Source organism: Equus caballus, chromosome 5 (assembly GCF_041296265.1).
Source record: "Equus caballus isolate H_3958 breed thoroughbred chromosome 5, TB-T2T, whole genome shotgun sequence".
NCBI lineage: Eukaryota > Metazoa > Chordata > Mammalia > Perissodactyla > Equidae > Equus > Equus caballus.
Genome location: NC_091688.1, coordinates 78138588 through 78162154, shown reverse-complemented (window position 1 = coordinate 78162154; position 23567 = coordinate 78138588). Strand labels below are relative to the sequence as shown.

The following is a 23567-nucleotide window of genomic DNA, read 5'->3' as shown; positions in this document are numbered from 1 at the left end:
TGATTGGGTTTTGATGGGTTTATCAAGCAGCTCCTCAACCGGTTTTGTCTTCCCCTCCCCCATCCATCCTTCCATCCGCCCATCCATCTAGGAATGAATGTTAAGAATTTAGAAACATTGTTTGCAACTGGATCCAAAAGGCACCTACTGTGCTCAACACATTCTTCTAATACAGGTCCACGAATAGTGAGAAAGGTAGTCACCAAGACTCTCAACATCCTAAATTACTCTCCTTACACAGCTGTTGTGAACGAGCTCTTAAGGGCCTTTTTAAACCCAGTGAGCTCCCGTCCGCTCCAACCTCAGCTGATACCCAACATTAAGCGCTCACTACGTGCGAGAGACGGGAGCTTGGAACAGGGCTGGAGAAAAGTATGAAAACCTCGAAACCACCGCAAGCCAAAACTCGCGAAGCGGGGAACCTGTGACAGAGGGCTAACGGATTTGAGTTGTTTTAAGGGTAAACGCCTCCAGGGGGCGCTCCTTCCCCTGACCCGCAGCCCTCTGTGCTCCACGGATGCGCGCTCGCTGGGGCTCCCCCTCCCCCTCCCCACCTCCGGGCGCCGGACGGCGGGCGCAGCGTTCAGACCTCGCGCGCCGGTCGGGCCGCCGGAGCCCGGCGCGGCCACGTGACCCGCCCAGGCCAATGGGCGAGGCGCCCGCGGCCGGTCTCCCATAAAGGCGCGTGTCGCTGTCCGCTAGCGGCCGCCATTCGGGCGAGAGGTGGCGGCGACGGACCGTGGAGGCCCACTGCCCTGCACCGCTTCATCTTGTGCGGGCCGAAGGGGACGACCAGAGAAGGTCCTTTTCTCAAGAGGTGAGAGGCTCTTTGGGGAGCGCTGCCCTGGGATCCGGGCCGTGGGGGCGACCCTGGAGGAACAACCGTTTTTTTCCTCTCCTCCCCTCCCCCAACACTGTGCGACGGGCGGGCGGGCAGTTAGGGAGGCCCACCTGGTGGAGCCTGCAGCCCAGGTGAGCGCTCCTTTAGCCTTTCCGACTGCAAGCTCGTTGACCCAAAGGACCCTTTTAAAATTTTTTGGCTTTTCTCTTACACGCCTGGAGCTTCTTGCAAGGAAGGGGTGGGAAGGAGGAGGTTGGGGCGAGGGGGTGGGGGTCTAGTTGTGCAGCTGCCTCCTCCCCATCTGGAAAAACACTCATGGTCTTTGTAGTTCTCTTAGGTCTTGGATTGGTGGAGCGCTGCTCATGCTGTAGTTTCGGGAATGCGGAGCCTACGGAGCTCTAGCTGTAGGTGGCATCTTTGTTGTCTGTATTCTGGGCGTTATTGAGACACTGAAATTCCCGTCCTTGATTCATTTATTCGTTCAACTAACATTATTAAGCTCTTGGAGCTTGCTAAACCTTCCGTTGGGTGTTGCAGAATCGCAGGGCCAGACCTCAAGGTGCTGGCTTGTGTTGATTAAGATGAGGTAGGTACAGGGGGCTTTGGGACCCGTGGGAAGGGCCTGGGTGGATGGAAGGGAGCGAGGGCGGCTTCTGGATAGAGGCGATAATTGAACTGGCTCTTGGGAGACAAACAGAAGTTAGACTAAAGAGTGGTGAGGGGAGCTCTGGTAAGGAGGAGTAAATCTTCACAGGCGTGGACTTGTGTGAGCACAGAGTAGGGTGGGGCAGTGGGGAACTGCAAATTTTTTTGGTGTGACTGGCACAATGTTGGGTGATAGGAAAGTAGCAAGAGATGAATCAAGTGAGATAGGCAAGGGACCATCAAAGGGTTTATATATTGGTGTATCTTGAAGGGGAGTGGGTTGAACAATATGATCTTAAGCTGCTGAACAAAAGTCAAAACATCGCCATTGCATTAATTCAGGTGGGAAGTGACAAGTGATTGAACCAAAGGAGTGGATTAGGGGATGGAGCATAGGAACGCAGTTAGTACTCAGAATATGTAAATTTATAATCAGGAGTCATTTGTGTAGAGGTATTAGATACCTTGGAGTGGCTGAGACCTGCCTAAGGGGAGTGTGTAGATGGAGTAAAAAAAAATGCAAAGGAAGAACCTTGGAATATTAATGGATTAGCAGAAGATGAGATTACGAAGGAGATAACTGTCTCTGGAATTCCCCTAGTTGTTCCCTTTGCACCCTGTTCTTACCTCTGGCTTAGTAGTAATTATATGTATCATGTTGTGATTGTCTATTTATAAGTCTTTGTAAAGAGACTCTATCCCCAGTTCCTGGCTCAGTGCTTGGCACCATTGTGGGTGCTTCATAAATATTTAGTAAATGAACAAATAGAATCTGGGAAAAAGTGGTATCCTGGAAACCAGAGAAGAGTTTCAAGAGAGTCACAATAGTCCACTGACAGATGTAGCTGAGAGGTCTCAACTAAGATAAGGCTCAAAAAGAATCCATTGGATTTAACAACTCAGTATGGTAAGAATTAACCTCAGGGTGAGGGACATTTTAGAGGAATGGCGGGGGGACGTCAAGTGTGAGGTGGGGAGTAAAGACAATGTCGTTTTTTAGGATGCTGTGGTGTGAGGTACAGAAGAGAGAAGATTGAGGCTACAAGGAGACAATAGGATCCAGAAGAATTTTAAGGAGACTTGAGAAAGTTTATATGAGGGTAAGCTAGTATAGAAATGTTGAAGATACAATCAAGAGAGCAAGGACCTTCAGGAGGGGGTGTCGTATCTAGACTACCTGGGAAAAGAGTTCTAGACAGAAAAGGTACCTCATTCTTAGACCGAAGGGGAGAGCAGATGAGAAGACTGAATTATTGTGAAGAACATGCGTTTTCCACAGATTACTTGTTAGACCTTAATTGAAGCCTGATTTTATTTTGAAGAAAACATTTTCTCCTTTGAATTGGAGACAGCTCATTTAATGATGCAGGATTTGGAGTATTTGAGCTCATCACAGGGCAAATTACTTTTGACCTTCCTTAGCCCTAGAGCAATCTGATGTCCAGAATCCAAACTTTTTTTTGGTGAAGAAGATTGGCCCTAAGTTAACATCTGTTGCCAGTCTTCCTTCTTTTGGTTGAGGGAGATTGTCATTGAGTTAACATCTGTGGCAGTCTTCCTCTATTTTGTATGTGGGATGCCACCACATTATGGCTGATGAGTAGTGTAGGTCTGTGCCTGGGATCCAAACCTGCGAACCCAGGCTGCTGAAGAGGAGCATGCCAAACTTAACCACTCGGCCATGGGGCTGGCCCCTTATATTTATTTTTTAATCAGCTCAATTCCTTGAGACTCCAGTTTGCTTATGAGGCAACAAAATTTAATACTTGTACCACTGAGGTAGTAATAATTGAGGAATTAAACATTTTTTTCTTGGCAAACCCAAAAAATTGGTTGGTCCTGATGTTTTGGAAAGGGAGAAACCTTTGCCAAAGAGATTGGACTCTTCCTGATATGTCTGTGTGTCTGTTGAATTAGAGGTGAACTTTTGTGTTTCTTGTAACATTTTGGAAACGTTTTTTAGCTTATGTATGCATTTTGGGAAATCTTTGGTCTATACGTATTGGTCAGTGATGACTTTTTTTTAAGATGGGCCCTGAGCTAACATCTGTTGCCAATCTTTTTTTTTCCCTTCTTCTTCTCCCCAAAGGCCCCCGGTACATAGTTATATATTCTAGTTGTAGATCCTTCTGGTTGTTCTGTGTGGGACACCACCTCATCTCATGGCTTGATGGGTGGTACTAGGTCCGTGCCCAGGATCTGAACCGGTGAAGCCCAGGGCTGCCAAAGGGGAGCACACCAACTTAACCACTCGGTCATGGGGCTGGCCCCTGTCAGGGATGACTTTGAAATATTTTTTTAGAAGTTTAAAATCTTACTCTTGCACATAGTTGGTAGAAATATAAGTTGGAGAACAATTAAACGTCTAGCAAAATTTGAAAGCCTTGGCCCAGAAATTGTTGATAGAAATATATCCAATAGGCGAGGCCAAATAAAAAGAAACATATCCAATAGGTATTGGCACATGTATGCAATGATGTATTTATGAGAATATTTATTGCAACATTGTATATAATGTCCATATGTCCACATCCATATGATATACTAGGCCCCATTAAAAAGGGGGGGAGGGCTGCCCTTAGAACATTTTGTAAAATGAATTAAGTGTAAAAACAGACAATTTCTAAAAACATGCACAAGAAATTGCTAACTGTAAGGAGGGGATCTGGTTGGCTGGAGGATAAGAATGGGAAGGGAAACTTTGTTGTGTACCATTTTCATCAAAATTTTATACCAAGTGGATGTTACAATTCAAATAAGCTCATTTACTTATTTATTTCTTTATTTACTTGAGGAAGATTAGCCCTGAGCTAACTGCTGCCAGTCCTCCTCTTTTCGCTGAGGAAGACTGGCCCTGAGCTAACACCTGTGCCCATCTTCCTCTACTTTATACGTGGGGCACCTGCCACAGCATAATGTGCCAAGGGGTGCCATGTCCGCACCCAGGATCCAAACTGGCGAACCCCGGGCTGCCAAAGCAGAATGTGCACACTTAACTACTGTGCCACTGGGCGGGCCCTAAACTCATATATTTTAAAGAAATCCGTAAATGGTGCATTATCTTTAAGAATTTCTCCAGAATTCCTAAGATTATTGTATAATGAGCTACTGAGTGGGCAAAAGGGATTTAATATTTGGGCAGCTTGCTCATCGGACCATAGAACGATTTGACAAGGTGATGCTATGTTATTCTGTGATTATTCTCATCAAAGTAAACCAGAACTTTTCATAATCACTTATGATACATTGTCCTTGAGCAATTGTAACTAGTGGTTGTTACATAACATTCAGTTCTTACTGACAAGAGATTTTACCTGCCTATGCCACCTTTCTTTTTAGAAATGTATCCATGGGTAAAAAATGTTTTGAAAGCAGAAATACCAACAGAATGACAACTCACCATACACATTAGAGACAATGGATTTTCACATAGACAGGGTAGGCTCTGGATTATGCATAGCTGCCAGTATATGTACTTGTAATTCCATACTTCAGCTTGTTGTGGTGTAAGTGATTTTAGAGACAACCTTGAAATAACCAATCTATGTAAATGAATGACAAGTTGCTCTGACACCTTACAGCTGATGGTGACCCACTATTATGTCAAGATAAGGTGGAAATCTTTTGGGGTGTGTTGCTGGACCATTGTGCTGGCATTTTCTGTTTTCTATTCATAATTAAGAATAAAAATTAAAACTAATAATGAAAGGCTTTAGAGAAAGTAAAATAAAGTAGTGAAATTGACAGCTATCTAACGGAAATTTGACGAGTATCATAAAAAGCCACATAAGCTCCTTTTAAAAAAATTTTAAATAAGGAACAGAAGATTAAAATATGTTGAACAGCAAGACTAGGGTAATTACAAAGAATGTTTTGTAAAGGGGACAATTGTTAGTCCTCTATATTGGGCAGAAACCTTCACCTCACTACAAACCAGGTTCTCCAGCCAAGGAATGCAGAGGATTCACTCCTAACATCATCAGATTATCAAATATTAGCTAATTCTTTTGCCCAATGACAGTTATCAGAGCTTTTGTTCATGCTCAAATCCATCTGCAGCCGTCAATCACAGTGTACTTCAAGTTTGTTATTAAAAATTTCTAACGTTGGGCCGACCCTGTGGCACAGTGGTTAAGAGTGCACGTTCCGCTTTGGTGGCCCGGGGTTCACCGGTTTGTATCCCGGTGCGGACATGGCACCGCTTGGCAAGCTATGCTGTGGTAGGCATCCCACATGTGAAGTAGAGGAAGATGGGCACGATGTTAGCTCAGGGCCAGTCTTCCTCAGCAAAAAGAGGGGGATTGGCAGATGTTAGCTCAGGGCTGATCTTCCTCAAAAAAAAAAAAAAAAGATGAATCACTGAGAAATACAAATTAAAATCATAATGAGATCCCATTATACATCCACTAGAATTGCTAAAATGGAAGATACTGATAGTACTAAACATTGACAAGGATATAGAATAAATGGGATTCTCAGACTGCAGTTGTGTATATAAATTGGTAGATTTTGGAAAACAGTTTGATGGTGTCTACTAGAGTTGAACGTGTACATAACCTATGACCAGCAATTTCACTTCTAGTTTTATATCCAACATAATGCATGCACATAGACACTACAAGCATGTTCATAGCAGCATTATTTGTCATAGTCAAAAGCTGGTAACAACCCAAAAGTCACAATAGGAATGGATGAATTATGGTATAATTCTTAGTAGAATGCTATACAGAAATGAAAATGAACAAACAACATAGGCAGTAACACAGATAAATCTCACAAATGTAATATCGAAAGGAAGCCAGACACAGTATAATACACAGAAAATATTACTATATTTTTGTAAAGTTCAAAAACAGTCACAACTTAATCTAGGGGCTAGAAGTCATCGTAGTGGTTATCTTTGTGGAGGAGGGAGGGTACAGTGATCGGATCCTCAAAAAGGCTAGTTTTAATAACAAAGCCGGATTAGGATGGCTGCTGTTAAAACAAACAAAAAACAAAGTAACAGGAGTGGTGAGGATGTGGAGAAACCGGAACCCTGTAAGCTGTTGGTGGGAGTGTGAGACAGTGCTGCCGCTGTAGAAAGCCCTGCTGCCGATTCCTCAGAAAAGGGAAAATAGAATCAGCCTATGATCTAGCAGTTGCGCTTCTGCGGATAGACCAGGAGAACTGAAAGCAGGGTCTCGGAGAGATGTTTACACCCCTGTGTTCACAGCAGCGCTATTCGCAATAGCTGAGAGGTAGAAGCCACCTGAGTGTCCGTCAGTGAAGGAGTGGATATACACAATAGGGCATATACATATAATGGAATGTTAGTGAACTTGATAAAATAGAGGAAATTCTGGCATATACTACAATTTGGATGAAGCTTGAGGACATTATGCTAAGATAAATAAGCCAGTCAAAGAAGGACAAATTTTTTTTTATATTGACAGTATATTTTTTATTGAGTTCATAATAGTTTACATCAACGTGAGATTTCAGTTGTACATTATTTCTTGACTGTCATCACAGAAGTGCTCCCCTTCACCCCCTGTGCCTACTGCCAACTCCCCTTCCCTCGGTAACCACTGAACTGTTTTCTTTGTCCATGTATTTGTTTATATTCCACATATGAGTGAAATCATCTGGTATTTGTCTTTCTCAGACTGGCTTATTTCGCTTAGCGTAATTCCCTCTAGATCCAAAGAAGGACAAATATTGTATGATTCCACTAATATGAGATACCTAGAGTAGTCGAATTCAGAGAGAGAGAAAATAGAATGCTGGTTGCTAAGGCTGGGGAGAGGGGAGATGAGGAGTTGTTTAATAGGTCTAGAATTTCAGTTTTGCAAGATGAAAAAGTTCTGGAGATTAGTTACTCAAAAATATGAATATACTTAACATTACTGAACTGCACACTTAAAAATGGCTACGATAGTACATTTTGTTATATGTATTTTTCCACAATTTAAAGAAAAAGATCCATAACTGATTAATATGCAGGAGCTGAGAACTAACACTGCTTTAGTGCAAACAAAGATATACTGTCTAAATGTAACACTCTTCTCTAAAAATGGACAATTTATTTAATAATCATATTTTCATTTGCTGGTTGGTAGTACCTTTGCTGTTTTATCCTTAAAGTAATAATGCTGTCCAAGAGTGTTGGATACTATCAATCTGAAATACTCATGAAGTTTTAAAGTATTTTATTTTAGGTGTAGTAATATGCACTAAAGAGTAGCATTTTAATACTTGACATGTTTCTTTCTAATAATTAGGTTTTAAAATAAATCACTTTATTTAAAATAGCGAGAAAAATCCTTTACTTTGCCTTTCTCCCTGCTTTGAATTAATAATTATAGAATAACTATATTCCACTATTATCCTTAACATTTCCTGTTATTTCTTTTTTACCAGGAACTTAGACTTTTCCTGCTAAGACTTCAATTTGTGTTTTAGAAAGGCAGAAAGAATACCGTGAAAGATTGAAATAAATCATCCAAAACTAAGCATACGTAATGAAATAACTTTTAGTATTTATATAGAAAAAGGTTTGTATTTGTTTACAAATTGATTCATTTGGCTTTTTTTTTCTCTCTTACTCATGATGTACTTTAAAATATGTTATCTGTTACTCTGAAATAACATTTTTTAGTTCCTATAGAAACCATTTTAAGAGTGGTCTGAAGGTAGCTCAGTTTTGTTGTTTTTTGTAGGACGTGCTTGTAGACAACGTTAAGGTATCGGGATTTGAAGCAGTTAAGAATGTCTTTGCCAAGTCGACAAACAGCCATTGTTAACCCTCCGCCGCCAGAGTACATAAATGCTAAGAAAAACGGGCGAATCACAAACCAACTGCAGTATCTACAAAAAGTTGTCCTGAAGGCTTTGTGGAAGCATGGCTTTTCCTGGCCTTTTCAGCAGCCTGTGGATGCCGTGAAACTACAGTTGCCTGTAAGTGTGTATTATAATTATGTTAGTTAAAAAGAAAAAAAGAAAAGCCCTATAAATCTCTGGAAGAAACAAACCAGTCTTTAATATTATAAAATATGTTTAATTTAATAAATGCCTATCTTGTTCAGCACCACTGAAGAATATCCCAATGAGTTTTTTTCCCTAAACAACAAAGCTCATTTTCTGAGCATTGAAATTCTTATTTTAACAGTTTGTGGTAAATTATAGTGCATGGTTTTTTGTTATAGCATGTGTCAGTTGACCTTGTGATGCAGAGTTATCATGCATGTCACCTTCTCCATGAAGTCACTTCCTAGCAGACTTAGGTGTATCACACGGAATTCAGCTTTAGGTCTGATAGTAGGAATTCTTAGCCATCTGGTAACAGAATGGTTAAGTAACATAATATAGCTAGTAAACTGTGGAGCTGGAATTGTACTCGACCTGTCAGACTCCGTAAATACTAGTTTCTTTTTCTTCATCCTCTTCACTCTTTATTTTCCAGAGTGGTTCTGCTCTTACGTTCTTGTCTTTGCTATTCTTCATTTATTGGCTTTTTTTTTTTTTTCTCTGAAAAATAATGCCATGGCAGTCAGCTTTGTCTCTCATTACTGAAGGTTTTGGTTTCCAGATTATGACTTTTTAAAGGTAATCAATTGCTCTCTCTAGTTATAGGTGTATGAATTCTTAAAGATTTTTGTGTACCAGTATTTGAAGTGAATTCGTTCTTACTACTAACATTTAGAATTTCTTCTTGAAAACTCTAGGATTATTATACCATTATAAAAAACCCAATGGATTTAAATACAATTCAGAAGCGCTTGGAACATAAATATTATGTAAAGGCTTCAGAATGTATAGAAGACTTTAATACGATGTTCTCCAATTGTTATTTATACAACAAGGTATGTAGGCCTTGTGTTAGACCTGCTGATTCTTTGCTGTTACGTGTGGGAGATGTGTATAAATAAGTGCAGATTTTAAGTCTTGATTTGGGGTATTTTATATATTTTTAAGGATGATTTTTTTTACTGGATTTCATAATTTTCGTATCAATATGTGTTCAGTCTATTTGCTATCTTTTTAACTGAATAGCTATAATGGCTTTTTATGTTTTAAAAAACGAAACACCAATGATAGCTGATTTCTGTGAGTAAAATATTATTTCAAAATGTTCTCTAGCACACTTCTGCCATTTTAGTTATAAGATGAATGGTAAACCTTATTATACACTAATCTTGGTTAAATTTTCATGGTGTAGATCTCTAGCCAGGCCCTAAGAAGCCAAGCAAATCACGTACTTCTAAACTTTATGTGAAGTTAACTTAAAGATCAGACATATTCCCTGTTGTATCCCAGCAGTAGTATTTGCATTTGTCTTAATGCATTAGCCTATGTGATAATATACATGGGTGTTTTGAACTTAATCTTCACATATGCTTTCATCCATAAATGGGTTCATGTATTCAACTTTTCCTCCGTGTAGTATGCAGGGTACTGCATCCTTTCAAGCTGTTCTTTGATATCTAAAAATTTTATAACTATATCCTGTTCAGAATCACTGGTGACACTGAAATGAAGTGGAAATTTTGATTTGGTTCCCAAGGTAACTATTAATGCCACTTTATATGCATAAAAGATTTAAGAATATTAGCCAATAAGAATTTTTTAAAAATCAGAACTAATGACATTCTGAAAGTACCATTGGCAACTTCATTTTAATTTAACAATTGCAAAGAGTCCTTTTACATTTAACATTTATTTTTATTTTTTACTTTTTTTTTTAGTGAACTTTATTTTTCTCCTCCCAAAGCCCCAATGCATGGTTGTATATCCTAGTTGTAAGTCCTTCTAGTTCTTCTATGTGAGCTGCCACTACAGCATGGCTACTGACAGGCAGGTGGTGCGGTTCCACAACTGGGAAGCAAACCCGGGCCACTGAGACGGAGAGCACAGAACTTTAACCGTTATCAGGTTATCCACTGTCAGGGCTGGCTGACATTTAACATCTTAAAATGAAGTTCAGGGGCTGGCCCGGTGGTGCAGCAGTTAAGTTTGCACATTCTGCTTCAGTGCCCCAGGGTTCACTGGTTCGGATCCCGGGTGTAGACCTACACATGGCTTGTCAAGCCATGCTGTGGCAGGCATCCCACATATAAAATGGAGGAAGATGGGCACAGATGTTAGCTCAGGGCCAGTCTTCCTCAGCAAAAAGAGGAGGATTGGCAGCAGATGTTAGTTCAGGGCTGATCTTCCTCAAAAAAAAAAAAAAAATGAAGTTCAGTAATACTCCTGAACTACCTAACTCAGAAATAATTGTTCTCTGCCTTAGGCTTTTGCTTTGCAATTTACTTAGTAGTGAAGTAAAGCAAGAGGAAGACTTCTAAGCAGGTAGTTAAGATATAAAAACCGAGTTAGTCTACAATGTCGTTTTATTGCTTAGTTAATTAAAAACGGAATCATGTCACGTCAAACCATGAGGTAGTTTGCACAGCCATGAACAAGTCTGTTTTAACTTACTTGTGAGGTAGAAACTCCAGTTTTTGATACCGTTCTGTATTAGTAGGATTGGTTGGATTGTAACTCTCTAGTGCTCAGAAAGGCATCCTGGGTCCTCTTTAGAAGGTAAAAGGGGAGGATGTTAGAATTTGAAATGTGAAGTGCTGCATTATTTTCTAAAGTTAACTTAGAAGCAGTAAATATTGTTTAATAAATGCAGTCTAAGATTACTATGTCATTGTTTTCTGTAAGGTAGCCTGAGTTATGGAAATTTGGTACAGTGACCATACTGTGTAACCTTAATGGTATATTTTATATATTTTCTAGCCTGGAGATGACATTGTTCTTATGGCACAAGCTCTAGAGAAGTTGTTTAGGCAGAAATTATCTCAGATGCCACAAGAAGAGCAAGTCGTGGGTGGTAAAGAAAGAATAAAGAAAGGTAAACTCTTTCATATATATATGAATGTGTGTGTGTGTGTGTGTGTGTATAAGTATAATGACTAGAACTAAATAATAAATCCCTCAAAGGAAACATATCCAGAAGTCCTCCTACATCCTATTCTATTGGTGTCAAATGTCCATTTAAATAGTCTGCTGCATGTTGAGCACAAGGATGGCTGTCACACAAGATTAGAGAGGACTGTGTTGATGATGGCCTTGGAGCCGGGTTTCCTGTAGCCATTCCCATAGCAGGCACTCAGTAAATCATAGCTGCTTTTACTATTTTTAGTCTTGTATCTGTGCTTTAGATCTTGTATCTGTGCTGTGCTAATAAGAGGGCCAAAATGGCCATCAATCTCTGTACCAAAAGATCCCGTAGCTAAGAATGAAATGTTACTGTTGGGTCTGAAGATTGTCTTTTTTTAAAACTCCTTCTTAACTTAAAAAAAAAACGTTAGAGGGGAACTTTTTACAGCTAATCATAATAATTAAATATGGAATTACAAAGTTAATGTTAAGTATTCAAATGGATTTATTGTAGAGGTTAACCAAGATTGTCGGAGATCGAATGTTGTTTTATCTTTGGGTCACTGAAGCTGTAAACCTTGGTTAAGTTCCTTAATCATTCCATGTAGTTTCCCTGTGTATAATATCACGACAATATTTAGCTTTCATGGTTGTAAATGTTTATAAAGTATATAGTTAAGTGGCTGGGATATAGGAGACTTGTAGCTCTACAAGTGATGGTAGAGGTTTTTTTTATTGATAGTAATTGTATTTGTTTCCTTGTTGTTGATAGATCTTTAAGATAGATCATCACTTATAGCTTGCTTTAACCAATCCTGTGAGATATTCTGTGTTTATTAAAGTTATTATGTATTGTTTTTGGAAAGACAGAAGAACATGCACAATTATTCCGTTGGCTGAATCATCTGAAGATGATTCTGTTGTTCTTTGGCAACCAATTCTTTTCTTTTTCTTCTCCCCAGAGCCCCCCAGTACATTTATATATTCTAGTTTTAGGTGCTTCCAATTGTGGCATGTGGGATGCCGCCTCAGCATGGCTTGATGAGTGGTGCTATGTCTGTGCCCAGGATCCGAACCCATGAAACCCTGGGCTGCTGAAGCAGAGGGCACAAACTTAACCACTTGGCCGCAGGGCCAGCCCCTGCAACCAGTTCTTATCTTCAAGCCACCAGACATCTCCACTTGGATGTCTTATACACATCTCACATCCAACATGCTCACAGTTAAACACTGATCTTCCCTAGATTATTCTTTGTAACAAAAAGTATTGACACACAGTTTTTCAAGCCAGAATACTAGAGATTGTCCTTGATTCCTTCCTTGCTTTGATTCTTTCTCACGCATTCTGATCATTAGTAAGTCATTTGGATTCAACCTCTAAATTGTCCTTGCAACTGTCCTAGTCCAGGCTACCATCTTCTTAGTTCCAGTGATCCTGATTATCCTGCCTTGTTGATTCTCGTAAATGGATGTTGGATCTTGTCAAATGCTTTCTCTGCATCTATTGAGATGATCATGTGATTTTTATCCCTCATTTTGTTAATGTGGTGTATCACATTGATTGATTTGCAGATGTTGAACCATCCCTGCATCCCTAGTATAAACTCCACTTGATCATGGAGTATGATCCTTTTAGTGTATTGCTGTATTCAATTTGGCAATATTTTGTTGAGCATTTTTGTATCTATGTTCATTGGCAATATTGGCCTGTAATTTTCCTTCTTTGTGTTGTCCTTTTGATATCAGGGTAATGTTGGCCACATAGAATGAGTTAGGAAGTATTCCATCTTCTTCAATTTTTTGGACTAGTTTGAGAAGGATAGGTATTAAATCGTCTTTGAATGTTTGGTAGAATTCTCTGGAGAAGCCATCTGGTCCTGGACTTTTGTTTTCTGGGAGGTTTTTGATTACTGTTTCAGTCTCTTTACTTGTGATTGGTCTATTTAGATTATCTATTTCTTTTTTATTTATTTATTTACTTTTTTGCTTGGAAAGATTCACCCTGAACTAACATCTGTTGCCAATCTTCTTTCTTTTTTCCTCCCCAAAGACCCAGTACATAGTTCTATATTCTAGTTGTAAGTCCTTGTAGTTCTTCTATGTGAGACGCTGCCACAGCATGGCTACTGACAAACGAGTGGTGTGGTTTCATGACTGGGAATTGAACCTAGGCCGCTGAAGTCCAGGCTGCCGAAGCAGTGAAAGTGCCAAACGTTAACCACTACGCCATCAGGGCTGGCTCTCTATTTCTTCTTGATTCAGTTTTGGGAGGTTGTATGAGTCTAAGAATTTATCCATTTCTTCTACGTTGTCCAATTTGTTGGCATATGGTTTTTCATAGTATTTTCTTATAATCCTTTGTATTTCTGCAGTATCTGTTGTAATTTCTCCTCTTTAATTTTTAATTTTATTTATTTGAGCCTTCTTTTTTTCTTAGTCTGGCTAAGGATTTGTCAATTTGGTTTATCTTCTCAAAGAACCAGATCTTAGTTTCATTGGTACTTTCTATTGTTTTTTAGTCTCTATTTCATTTATTTCTGCTCTAATTTTTATTATTTCCTTCCTTTTGCTGACTTTGGGCTTTGTTTTTCTTTTATCTAGTTCTGTTAAGTGTAGTTTAAGATTGCTTATTTTAGATTTTTCTTGTTTGTTGAAGTAGGCCTGTATTGCTATAAACTTCCCTCTTAACACTGCTTTTGTTGCATCCCATAAGAGTTGGTATGTTGTGTTTTCCTTTTCATTTGTCTACAGGTATTTTTTGATTTCTTCTTTGATTTCTTCATTGATCCAGTGGTTCAGTAGCATGTTGTTTAGTCTCCACATATTTGTGACTTTCCCAGCCCATTTCTTTTAGTTTGATTTCTAGTTTCATAGCATTGTGGTTGGAAAAGATGAGTGATATGATATCACTCTTCTTAAATTTATTGAGGCTTGCCTTGTTTCCAAACGTATGATCTGTCTTTGAGAATGTTCCATGTCTACTTGAGAAGAATGTGTATTCTGCTGTTTTTGGATAGAATGTTCTATATATATCTATTGAGTCCATCTGGTTTATTATTTTGTTTAAGGCCAGTGTTTCCTTCTTGACTTTGGGTCTGGATGATCTATTCATTGATGTGGGTGTTGAGGTTCCCTACTATTATTGTGTTGCTGTCAATTTCTCCCTTTAGGTCTATTAATAGTTGCTTTATGTACTTTGGTGCTCCTGTGTTAGGTGCATATATATTCATAAGTGTTATGTCCTCTTGGTGGAAAGTCTCTTTTATTATTATATACTGCCACTCTTTGTCTCTTGTTGTCTTTTTTATCTTGAAGTCTGCTTTGTCTGATATAAGTATGGCAACACCTGCTTTCTTTTGTTTGCCATTTGCTTGGAGTATCTTCCATTGCTTCACTCTGATCCTGTGTTCATCTTTAGAGCTGAGATGTGTTTCCTGGAGGCAGCTTATTGTTGAGTCTTGTTTTTAATCCATTCAGCCACTCTGTGTGTTTTGATTGGAGAATTCAATCCATTTACATTTAGAGTGTTTATTGATACGTGAGGGCTTAATACTGCTATTTTATCTCTTGTTTTCTGGTTGTTCTGTATTTCCATTGTTTTTTTTTTTTCCCTTGTATTTCTGACTGCCATTTCAGTTTGGTGGTTTTCTGTGATGGTTTTCTCTTTATTTATGATTTGTGGCTCTGCTCAGAGTTTTTGTTTAGCAGTTACCATGGGATTTGTATAAAAGATCTCATAGATGAGATAGTCCATTTTCTGATAGGCTCTTATCTCCGTTAGCCTAAGCAGGTTCCATCCCTTTCCTCTTCCCCTTCTGAGTTATCATTGTCACAAATTTTCTTTTCTGTGTTGAGAGTTTGTGACTAAATTGAAGCGTTTATAGTTATTTTTGATCCTTTCCTTTCCTTTGTCTTTTATGTTATAATTGTTTACTAACCTAGTCTGATATAGAGCTGCAATTTTTCGATTCTGTCTATTTATCTCCTTGCTCAAGGTTTTATAAAGCTTTGCTTTTCAGCTTGAGATGGAAGGCTCCTTTCAATTTCTTGTAAGGCGGGCCTAGTGGTGATGAACTCCCTCAGCTTTTTTTTTAATCTGGGAAAGCTTTTATTTCTCCATTGTATCTGAAGGATAGTCTCACTTGATAGAGTATTCTTAACTGGAAGTTTTTGTCTTTCAGCGTTTTCAATATATCATTCCATTCTCTCCTAGCCTGTAAGGTTTCTTCTGAGAAATCTGCTGAAAACATGATAGGGTTTCCTTTGTAGGTTATTTTCTTCTGCCTTGCTGCCTTTAATATTTTTTCTTTGTCATTGACTTCTGCCAGTTTTACTATTATATGCCTTGGAGAAGGTCTTTTTGCGTTGATGTAATTAGGAGTTCTATTGGCTTCATGTACTTGTAAGTCCAGTTCTTTCTCCAGGTTTGGGAAGTTCTCAGCTATTATTCCTTTGAACAAGCTCTCTGCTCCTTTCCCCTTCCCTTCTCCCTCTGGAATGCCTGTAATCCTTTTGTTGCTTTTCCTGATTGAGTTGGATATTTCTTCAAGAATTTCTTCATTTTTAAAAAAGTCTTAATTCTCTCTCCTCCACCTGAAGCATTTCTATATTTGTATCCTTTAAATCACTAATTCTGTCCTCCATAATGTCAGCTCAGTTTTTTATGGATTCTGGATTATTTTTTTATCTTATTAATTGTGTTCTTCATCTCCAGAATTTTTTTTTTTTAGAGTTTCAGTCTCTGGTGAAGTGTTCCTTCTGCTCATTAACTTTATTTCTGAGTTCGTTGAACTGTCTTTGACTTTTCTTGTAACTTGATGACTTTCTTTATGACAACTGTTTTGAATTCTCTGTCATTTAGATTGTAAATTTCTGTGACTTCAGGACTGATTTCTGGGGACTTGTCATTTTCCTTCTGCTCTGTTAATGTAGTCCTTCATGGTATGTGAATTGATCCTTATCCAGCGCATTTGTGGTAGTATCAGGTGCTGATTCCACTTGCCACTGGTGAGGATAGGGCAGGAGCTGTGGTTTCTGGTCCCGTCTGCTGGAAGTTGTGCTGGTAGGGCTGCGTTTGTGTGCTGACTGCAGCTGCTTGGCATCTTATCCACGCGTGCACAGGTGGGGGCTCTGTGCTCTGCTCTTGGGTAGCTCTGGTGTAGGACCAGCTGAGCTGGTGTACTAGATAGCAGGGTGGGGCACATTCTTTTGCATATGTGCGGGCGAGCTCTGCCCTTGCAGGCAGTTCAGTTGAGCTGCTGTGCTTGGGGGCTCCTTCACGCACACTGAGCTGCGCCACTTGGTGAGGAGTGTTCCCATGGGCGGGGCTGCCATGGCACTGTGGGCGCTTCTGTGGGCTGGGCCACCACTCTGAAAGCATTCATGCACAGCCCAGGCTGTCCCTCCCCTTTCTCTTACAGTCACACTGGCCTCTAGGACCTGTGACCTAGATCGCTGCCCCTGGGGAGACGGAGGGGTTTACTCACTTAGTTCCACTGCCTCCTGGGGATCCAGTCCCCCCACCTTCAGATATATGGCTGCATGGATCTCTCATATGTCCTATTGTGCTGTGTAGGGAATCCTCTGTTGCTTAATGAATGTCTGTTTAGTTGTAACTTAGAGAGGAGAGACAAAGAGAACAACTCACTCTGCCATGATGCTGACATCACTCTCCAGATTTTGGTCTGTTCTCTCCAGGATAGCAAAAGTGATCTTTGAGAAATAAACTAGAACATGTCATTCGTCTATTTCAAACCTCTCTTTGGCTTCCCATGGAAGAATGAAGTCTAAATGCGTGCTGTGGTCTTTGTGATCTGGTCTTTGCTCAATTCTCCATTCTCATCCTGAGCTACTTTCCTCTCATTCACTAAAGTTTTCCCGGAATACATTTTTACTGCCACCCTGTTCTCTGACTGGCTGCTCCTCTCTTTATAGTAATATCTTATTTGGCACCTTCAGAGAGACCTTCCTTAGCTATCTTCTTTATAATAGGTCTCTGCCTTAATTTACTTAGAACCCTGTATATTTTCTCCCTAGCACTTAGCATCACATTTAATCACTTTGATTACTTATTTTTTTATGACTATTTCTTACACTAGACAATATCCAGAATCCTTTTCTCCTCACAGAGATTTTTGTTCTAATTGGGGACATAAGTAAAACTAAGTAAATGTAAGTTATTCCTCATTATGCATATCTAACTCCTGAGTTCAAAGAGCAACAGTTGGGATATCAAAGGATATGAGGTTATCTGAATCTATTTGACTTCTAAGTTTTAGTGAGTAGCGAGAACTCAGAGATTGAGGAATACGAGCCCTATCTTAAAATATATTCAAATATATTTGGTTCTTGTGTTTATTTAGCAAGAATTTGGAGAATAAAGAATACCTAAATGTTATATGTGCAATGTCATAATGTCATGGAAAAAATAAGAATAAGAGAACTATAGAGTGGTGGGGTTAGAAAGAGAGGGTTGTTTCGTAAAGGGTGGCTTGAGCAGATGACGTTTGAGTAAAGGCCAGAAGGGAATGTTGGAGTGAGCCAAGAGGATCTCTCCTTCCAGACAGTGTAAATAGTCTTCTTATGCTTACCAAATTTGAGGACAGCAGGCCAATAGGCTGGAGTGAAATAAGTGAGGGGGAAGAGTGATAGGAAATGAGGTTGGAAGGAGGGCTGAGGTGGGGGAGAAAGATAGAGAGATTATACAGATCCTTATAAGCCATTATGAGGCCTTTGGGTTTTACTTGGAGAGAAGATTAGAAGTCATTGGGCGTTGAACAGAAGTGTCAGGGTCTTATTTGAATTTTAAAAGATCACTTTGCCCTTTTGAGAATAGACTCTAGGATGTAAAAGCAGAAGAAGGAAGGCCTCTTAGGATGCTATTGCAATAATCCAGTTGAGAATTGGTGATTCCTTGGACCAGAGTGATTCCCACTTATAATAGGAGTTGGATTCTGGATAAGAAGGTAGAGCCAAAGAGATTTGCTGATGGATTGGATATTGGGTTTGAGAGAGAGTGGAGTCAAAGATGACTTCAAGGTTTTTAGCCTGAGCAATTAGAAGAATGGAGTTGGCTTGATGGAAAGGATAGACTTTTGAAATAATAGATTTCAGAGTGATGCGATCCAGATGTCATAAGTCATAGCATTCTCTGGGAACATACAAGGCAGAAGAACATGCACAATTATTCCTTTGCCAGAATCATCTGAAGGATATATTGATAAGAGAATCACATTGACATCTGTTGTTCTGTGTCAACTAGTGATGGAGTATCTGTAAAAATTTTGAATTCCTTGGATATTTATGCAGAGCATTCTGAAGACCTCACATAGTACTATATAGTTTGTCTTCAGGATGTCTGAAATTTTTGCTCATGTTTACAGCTACTTGAAGCTAATCACAGAATTCTATTAGTCTGAGTTTGAACCAGGCAGCTTTTTGAATAAAATTGATAAGCCTAATAAATAATAAAATTAATGGGTTTTGCAGTCTCCAATATTATATCTAAATTGGTCTAACACTGTCAGCAAGTGTGTGTGGGAGGGTGTCCGTGGGGAATGGGAGTGTATTGTGTTTATATTGCTAAAAAGCTGACCTAAATGAATTAAAATAGAATACTAAGAGAAAAGTCGTGTTAGTTTTATATTTTACTCAAGTATTGTCCCTGGTTCACACTTTACTAGGCACTCAACAGAATGTAGCAGTTTCTTCTGTAAAAGAAAAACAATCCCCCAAAGCATCAGACAAAGTGTTTAAGCAGCAAGTGACTCCCTCTGTATTCCCGGAGACATGTGTTTCTCTTTTAAATGTGGCACAAGGTGCTCCACTCAACTCTACCTCACAAACAGTGGCCCAGGTAAGTTTACTGTAGCTTTAAGATGTTTCAGTGTAAGTTTGGTTGTTGTGATGTCTATACCATTTTTTAACTTGATATGAAAATTGGTATTCAGCGTATAGCAGGTAATCTTTTTGTTTGTATGTATTTTTTGAATAGACAGGATGTGAACCAAATTTTAGAGATTTCTTAGGTAGAATTTGAACTGGTTTAGTATCTTTATAGTATTAATATCTGTTGTCCAACTTCATTTTTTTTTGTAATGTAACTTTTCTTGATTCACAATTTGACGGATTGATAATTTTCTTTTTAAAATTGTGTGCTCTAGCTGATTTCAGATATTCAGAAATTTTTTTGGTATAACTATGAGCTTTTTTCCCCTGTCTCTCACTTTGTCTCAAAGGTTTACACAAGATAATCTTTGGGATGTAGGAGGAAAATGGGCAACTATTTATTTTACCAATAAAAGAGAAATTAACCTTTACTAATATTTAATACATGAAAGATTTGGTGATAGTAATCCTTTCCTTTTTTTTTTTTTAACTGATAAGGGTAGTGATTTTAAAAAGTTTGAAAACTGTTGCTCTGAATGTCACCTTCATTTCAGGTTTTTTGTTGTTGATGAATTGTTTTGTTTTAGGTTACAAGGGGTGTGAAGAGGAAAGCAGATACAACAACTCCTACAACTTCAGTAGTTAAAGCAAGTGGTGAATATTCCTCAACACTTACAGAAAAAAAATTGAAAATGCCGCCTATGAAAGAAAATGTGCTGAAGAATGTTTTCCCAGATTCTCAGCAACAATGTAAAGCTGTAAAGAGTATTAAAGTAACTGAACAATTAAGGCATTGCAGTGAGATTCTTAAAGAAATGCTTGCAAAGAAACATTTGTCATATGCATGGCCCTTTTATAATCCTGTTGATGTTAATGCCTTGGGACTCCATAACTACTACGATGTTGTGAAAAAGCCCATGGATCTTGGAACCATCAAGGTAAGTGTTGTCTTAATAGAAGGAACTTCTTTTCTTTATTATAAAAGTAATCTTGTCATTGTAAAGAAATTTGAAATTCAGAAAAAGATGAAGAAGAAAATTAAAATCACCTCGATTTTATCCAGTCATACCACCTAGAGTGAATCTTGGGAACATTTAAAAATGTGTCTTTTTATTTTCTTCTGTTCAAACACATCCATCGTTCTTTACCATAATATTTGAGTTACAGTATGTAATATAACTCTGTACCATGAATTTTCACTTACTATATTGTGGACATCTTATTATATATTCAAGAATAGTTTTAATAATTGCATAATTTGAATGCAATTTTTTTTTTTTTTTGGTAAGGCATTTATGTAGTTTCCAACCCTCTGTAGTTTTCTGTGTTTTTTTTGTTTGCTTTTTTTTTTTTTGTCTTCTGGTGGATTGGTAAGTTTTCTTTGTTGCTGACTTGGAAACTAAATTATTGGCAAAATATGTATTTTAAGGGAAACTACTAAATGAATAGAACTTAGCATTTACAAAATTATTATCTGTCTTCCTCCTGAATGACTACTCATTGTACTCCCTATTCTTTATTATTGTCTAGAAGTTTTGTTCTTCTTTTAAATAGTTTTATTTTTTCATCATCAACATTGTTTATTAACATGTTACTAATTTTTGTGCTCACCCTCATTTCTTGCTTCTTATTCTTCTCTCAGTTTTTCTTTTGGCGGAAGTGCAAACTTCAGTGGCTCTTCCATGAGCGTTTATAGATCGTAAACTCTTGATAGTTGTATCTCTGAAAGTGCCTGTATTTTGTCTTGAATGATTTTTAACTGACTGTGGAATTCTAGAATGACAATTATTTTCCCTCAGCACCAGGAAGATATCTTCTGGCATCTATTGTTGCTGATAAGAAGTCTGCTGTCAGTCTGCTTGTCATCCTTTTGTAGGTAATCTGTCTTTCCTCTCTCTAGTTTAATTTTTAGTTTTAATTTTCCTCTCTCTAGCATTTAATTTTATTCATCTTGATTGGCACTTAACACTTTCAATCTGAAGCTCATGTTATAAATTCTGAAAAAATGTTTAACCATTCTTTCTTCAAAATAAGCTTTTCTACTTTTCGCTGTATACTAATTCAGACTGAGAGGTCATGAAACATTGCCTGAAATCAGTAAACCTGAGCTGAGTCTTCATGGATAAATAGGACTTAGTAAGTTAAAGGACATTTAAGGCAGGGGGAGCAACTTGGAAGGCCTTGAGGTGAGGAAAACATATCCAGAATACTATATTTAGGCTAACATGAAACATATGGAGAATATGAAGCAATGACTAGGGGAAAATGAGACTGGAAGGAAACTGGAGCTTGCATGTGAAAGAGCCTCATTATGAAGAGGCCAACAGCTGCCATTTCACCTGAGAATTATGTCCTCCTATTGATTCTTAGAATGATTTCTCTAGAAGCAGTCTGTAGACTGGTTGGGAGGCTCTTTTAGGATTAGAAGGGTAAGAAGATGGTGACTTTAATTTAGTTCTCTGAAATCATTCTCAACTGCCAATGATCTGATTGGTGGAAAATTATGTTTTGTGTTTTAGTTTTATGTTTTTTTAATTACAAATGAGGTATGGCATGTTGCATTGGTTTATTGGCCTTTTGTATTTGTTTATTAATTGTCCATTAATATACATGTTTTGCCTAGCAGTCTATAGGATTTTCTTTTCTGTTTGCTTGTTCTTCTTTTTGTAGTGGCTGCCTAACTTTTGCTGCTCTACATCCCGACTCTTCCATCCACTTTATATGCAGCTACCTAAAAATGTAACCTGTGTTGATATTTCTCTTCTGTTCTGTTTTTAATGTCTTTTCATTCCTTGGAGAATTTTAATATAAATTTTCATTTAGATGTTCAAGATTGGTTTAAGGAGTATATCTTTACGCTGCTTTCCTATGATCAAACTTGTCTATCCAAGATTATCTTATCTGGAAACACTCTGTTTTCCTGGTTTTGTCATTTTGTTCCTGTTCTTTCTTTACTTGGAATGCCCTCATTCCCTAATCTGTACTTGTCAAAATTCATTGGTTTTTTTCAAAGCCTAAAAATATGAAACAAATGTAACAGAATTTTAGCATTTGTTGAATCTGGATGGTGGTATCTGTTTTTGGTATTATCTGTATTCTTCTGTATGTTCGAATTATTTCATAATATAAACACTTAATATGGGTGCCCAAATAATTATTGAACTATGTTGTTTGTGAATCCTATAATTTTTCCTTAATTTAGGGAAAAATGGACAACCAGGAATATAAAGATGCATATGAATTTGCTGCAGATGTTAGATTAATGTTCATGAATTGCTACAGATACAATCCTCCAGACCATGAAGTAGTGACAATGGCAAGAATGCTCCAGGTGAGTTGTTACGTGTGCTCTGATGGTGAGTTTCCTTTGAACATAGTTTAGAAATTTTAGAACCATAACTCAAGAGATAAAGAATAACACCCACAACCCCCAAGTACTATTTTAAAATTGTGGGGTTGGTTTGTTTGTTGAGATATAGTGTTTTTGGTAGCAAATCTTTTGATGAAGCTGTCCTGCATACAGAGGATATTGGGGAGATATTAGTGAAGAGGGGACAGTAGATATCTGACATAGGGTTGACTGGAGCCCATGTCCCACTGAAGGGAAGGCTCAAGGACTTTTGAGACTGAGCCATTGGGAGGTGGTAGTAGAATGATGCACCAACCGCAGGGCAAGAGATCCTTGAAAGGAGGTCCTCTGTATAATTTGAGAGGTCTGTCTCACCTGGAAAAAAGGAGAAAAGTTGCTAAGGTTGTCAGGCAGGGAAGCATGAATCTTGTTATATTTCTTCTTCTGGAAATCCTCCCCCCCCCCAGTTTTATAGGAATATAATTGACGTATAACATTGTATAAGTTTAAGCTATACAACGTAATGATTTGATTTATGTATATATTGTGAAATGATCACCACAAGGAAAAACAGAATTCTCGTCAAAGCGTGACACTGAAATGTACCTTTTGTTAAAGGTGTTATTGCTGCATTAAATCAGAAATGCAAAAAACCTTGACAGTCTAATTTTCCGTTATAGGATGTTTTTGAAATGCATTTTGCAAAGATCCCAGATGAACCTGTTGAGAGTATGCCTTTATGTTACATGAAAACAGATACCACTAAAACTCTCAGTAGAGAAAGCAGTAGTGAAGCTTCCTCTGAAGATAGCTCTTCTGGTGACTCCGAAGATGAACGAGTTCAGCGTCTTGCGAAGCTCCAGGAGCAGGTGGTTGATTGTAGTGATACAAGTTTTTATATTCTTTCTATAGCTGGTGCTCTATCACAGAGTCCAT

General features: G+C 38.4%; 1 protein-coding gene across 30 annotated transcripts in view; it reads left to right on the top strand.

The window, feature by feature from the left end:
- The first annotated feature begins 451 nt into the window (after positions 1-451).
- Positions 452-23567, top strand: part of BRDT (bromodomain testis associated) — a 48089-nt gene continuing 24973 nt past the window's right edge. For 3 of the 30 annotated variants that reach the window (XM_014740250.3, XM_014740246.3, XM_023641669.2), the window contains exons 1-10: positions 452-817; positions 2487-2586; positions 7889-8022; positions 8188-8425; positions 9193-9330; positions 11252-11366; positions 19078-19250; positions 19870-20220; positions 22485-22613; positions 23312-23500. In XM_014740250.3, coding sequence (XP_014595736.2) covers positions 8237-8425; positions 9193-9330; positions 11252-11366; positions 19078-19250; positions 19870-20220; positions 22485-22613; positions 23312-23500 — 1284 coding nt within the window. In that variant the 5' untranslated portion in view covers positions 452-817; positions 2487-2586; positions 7889-8022; positions 8188-8236. Of the gene's footprint in view, positions 818-1169; positions 2394-2486; positions 2587-7888; positions 8023-8187; positions 8426-9192; positions 9331-11251; positions 11367-19077; positions 19251-19869; positions 20221-22484; positions 22614-23311; positions 23501-23567 lie in introns of those variants that run through there. The other 27 variants (XM_070267282.1, XM_014740249.3, XM_070267293.1 and 24 more) reach the window with 16 other exon arrangements.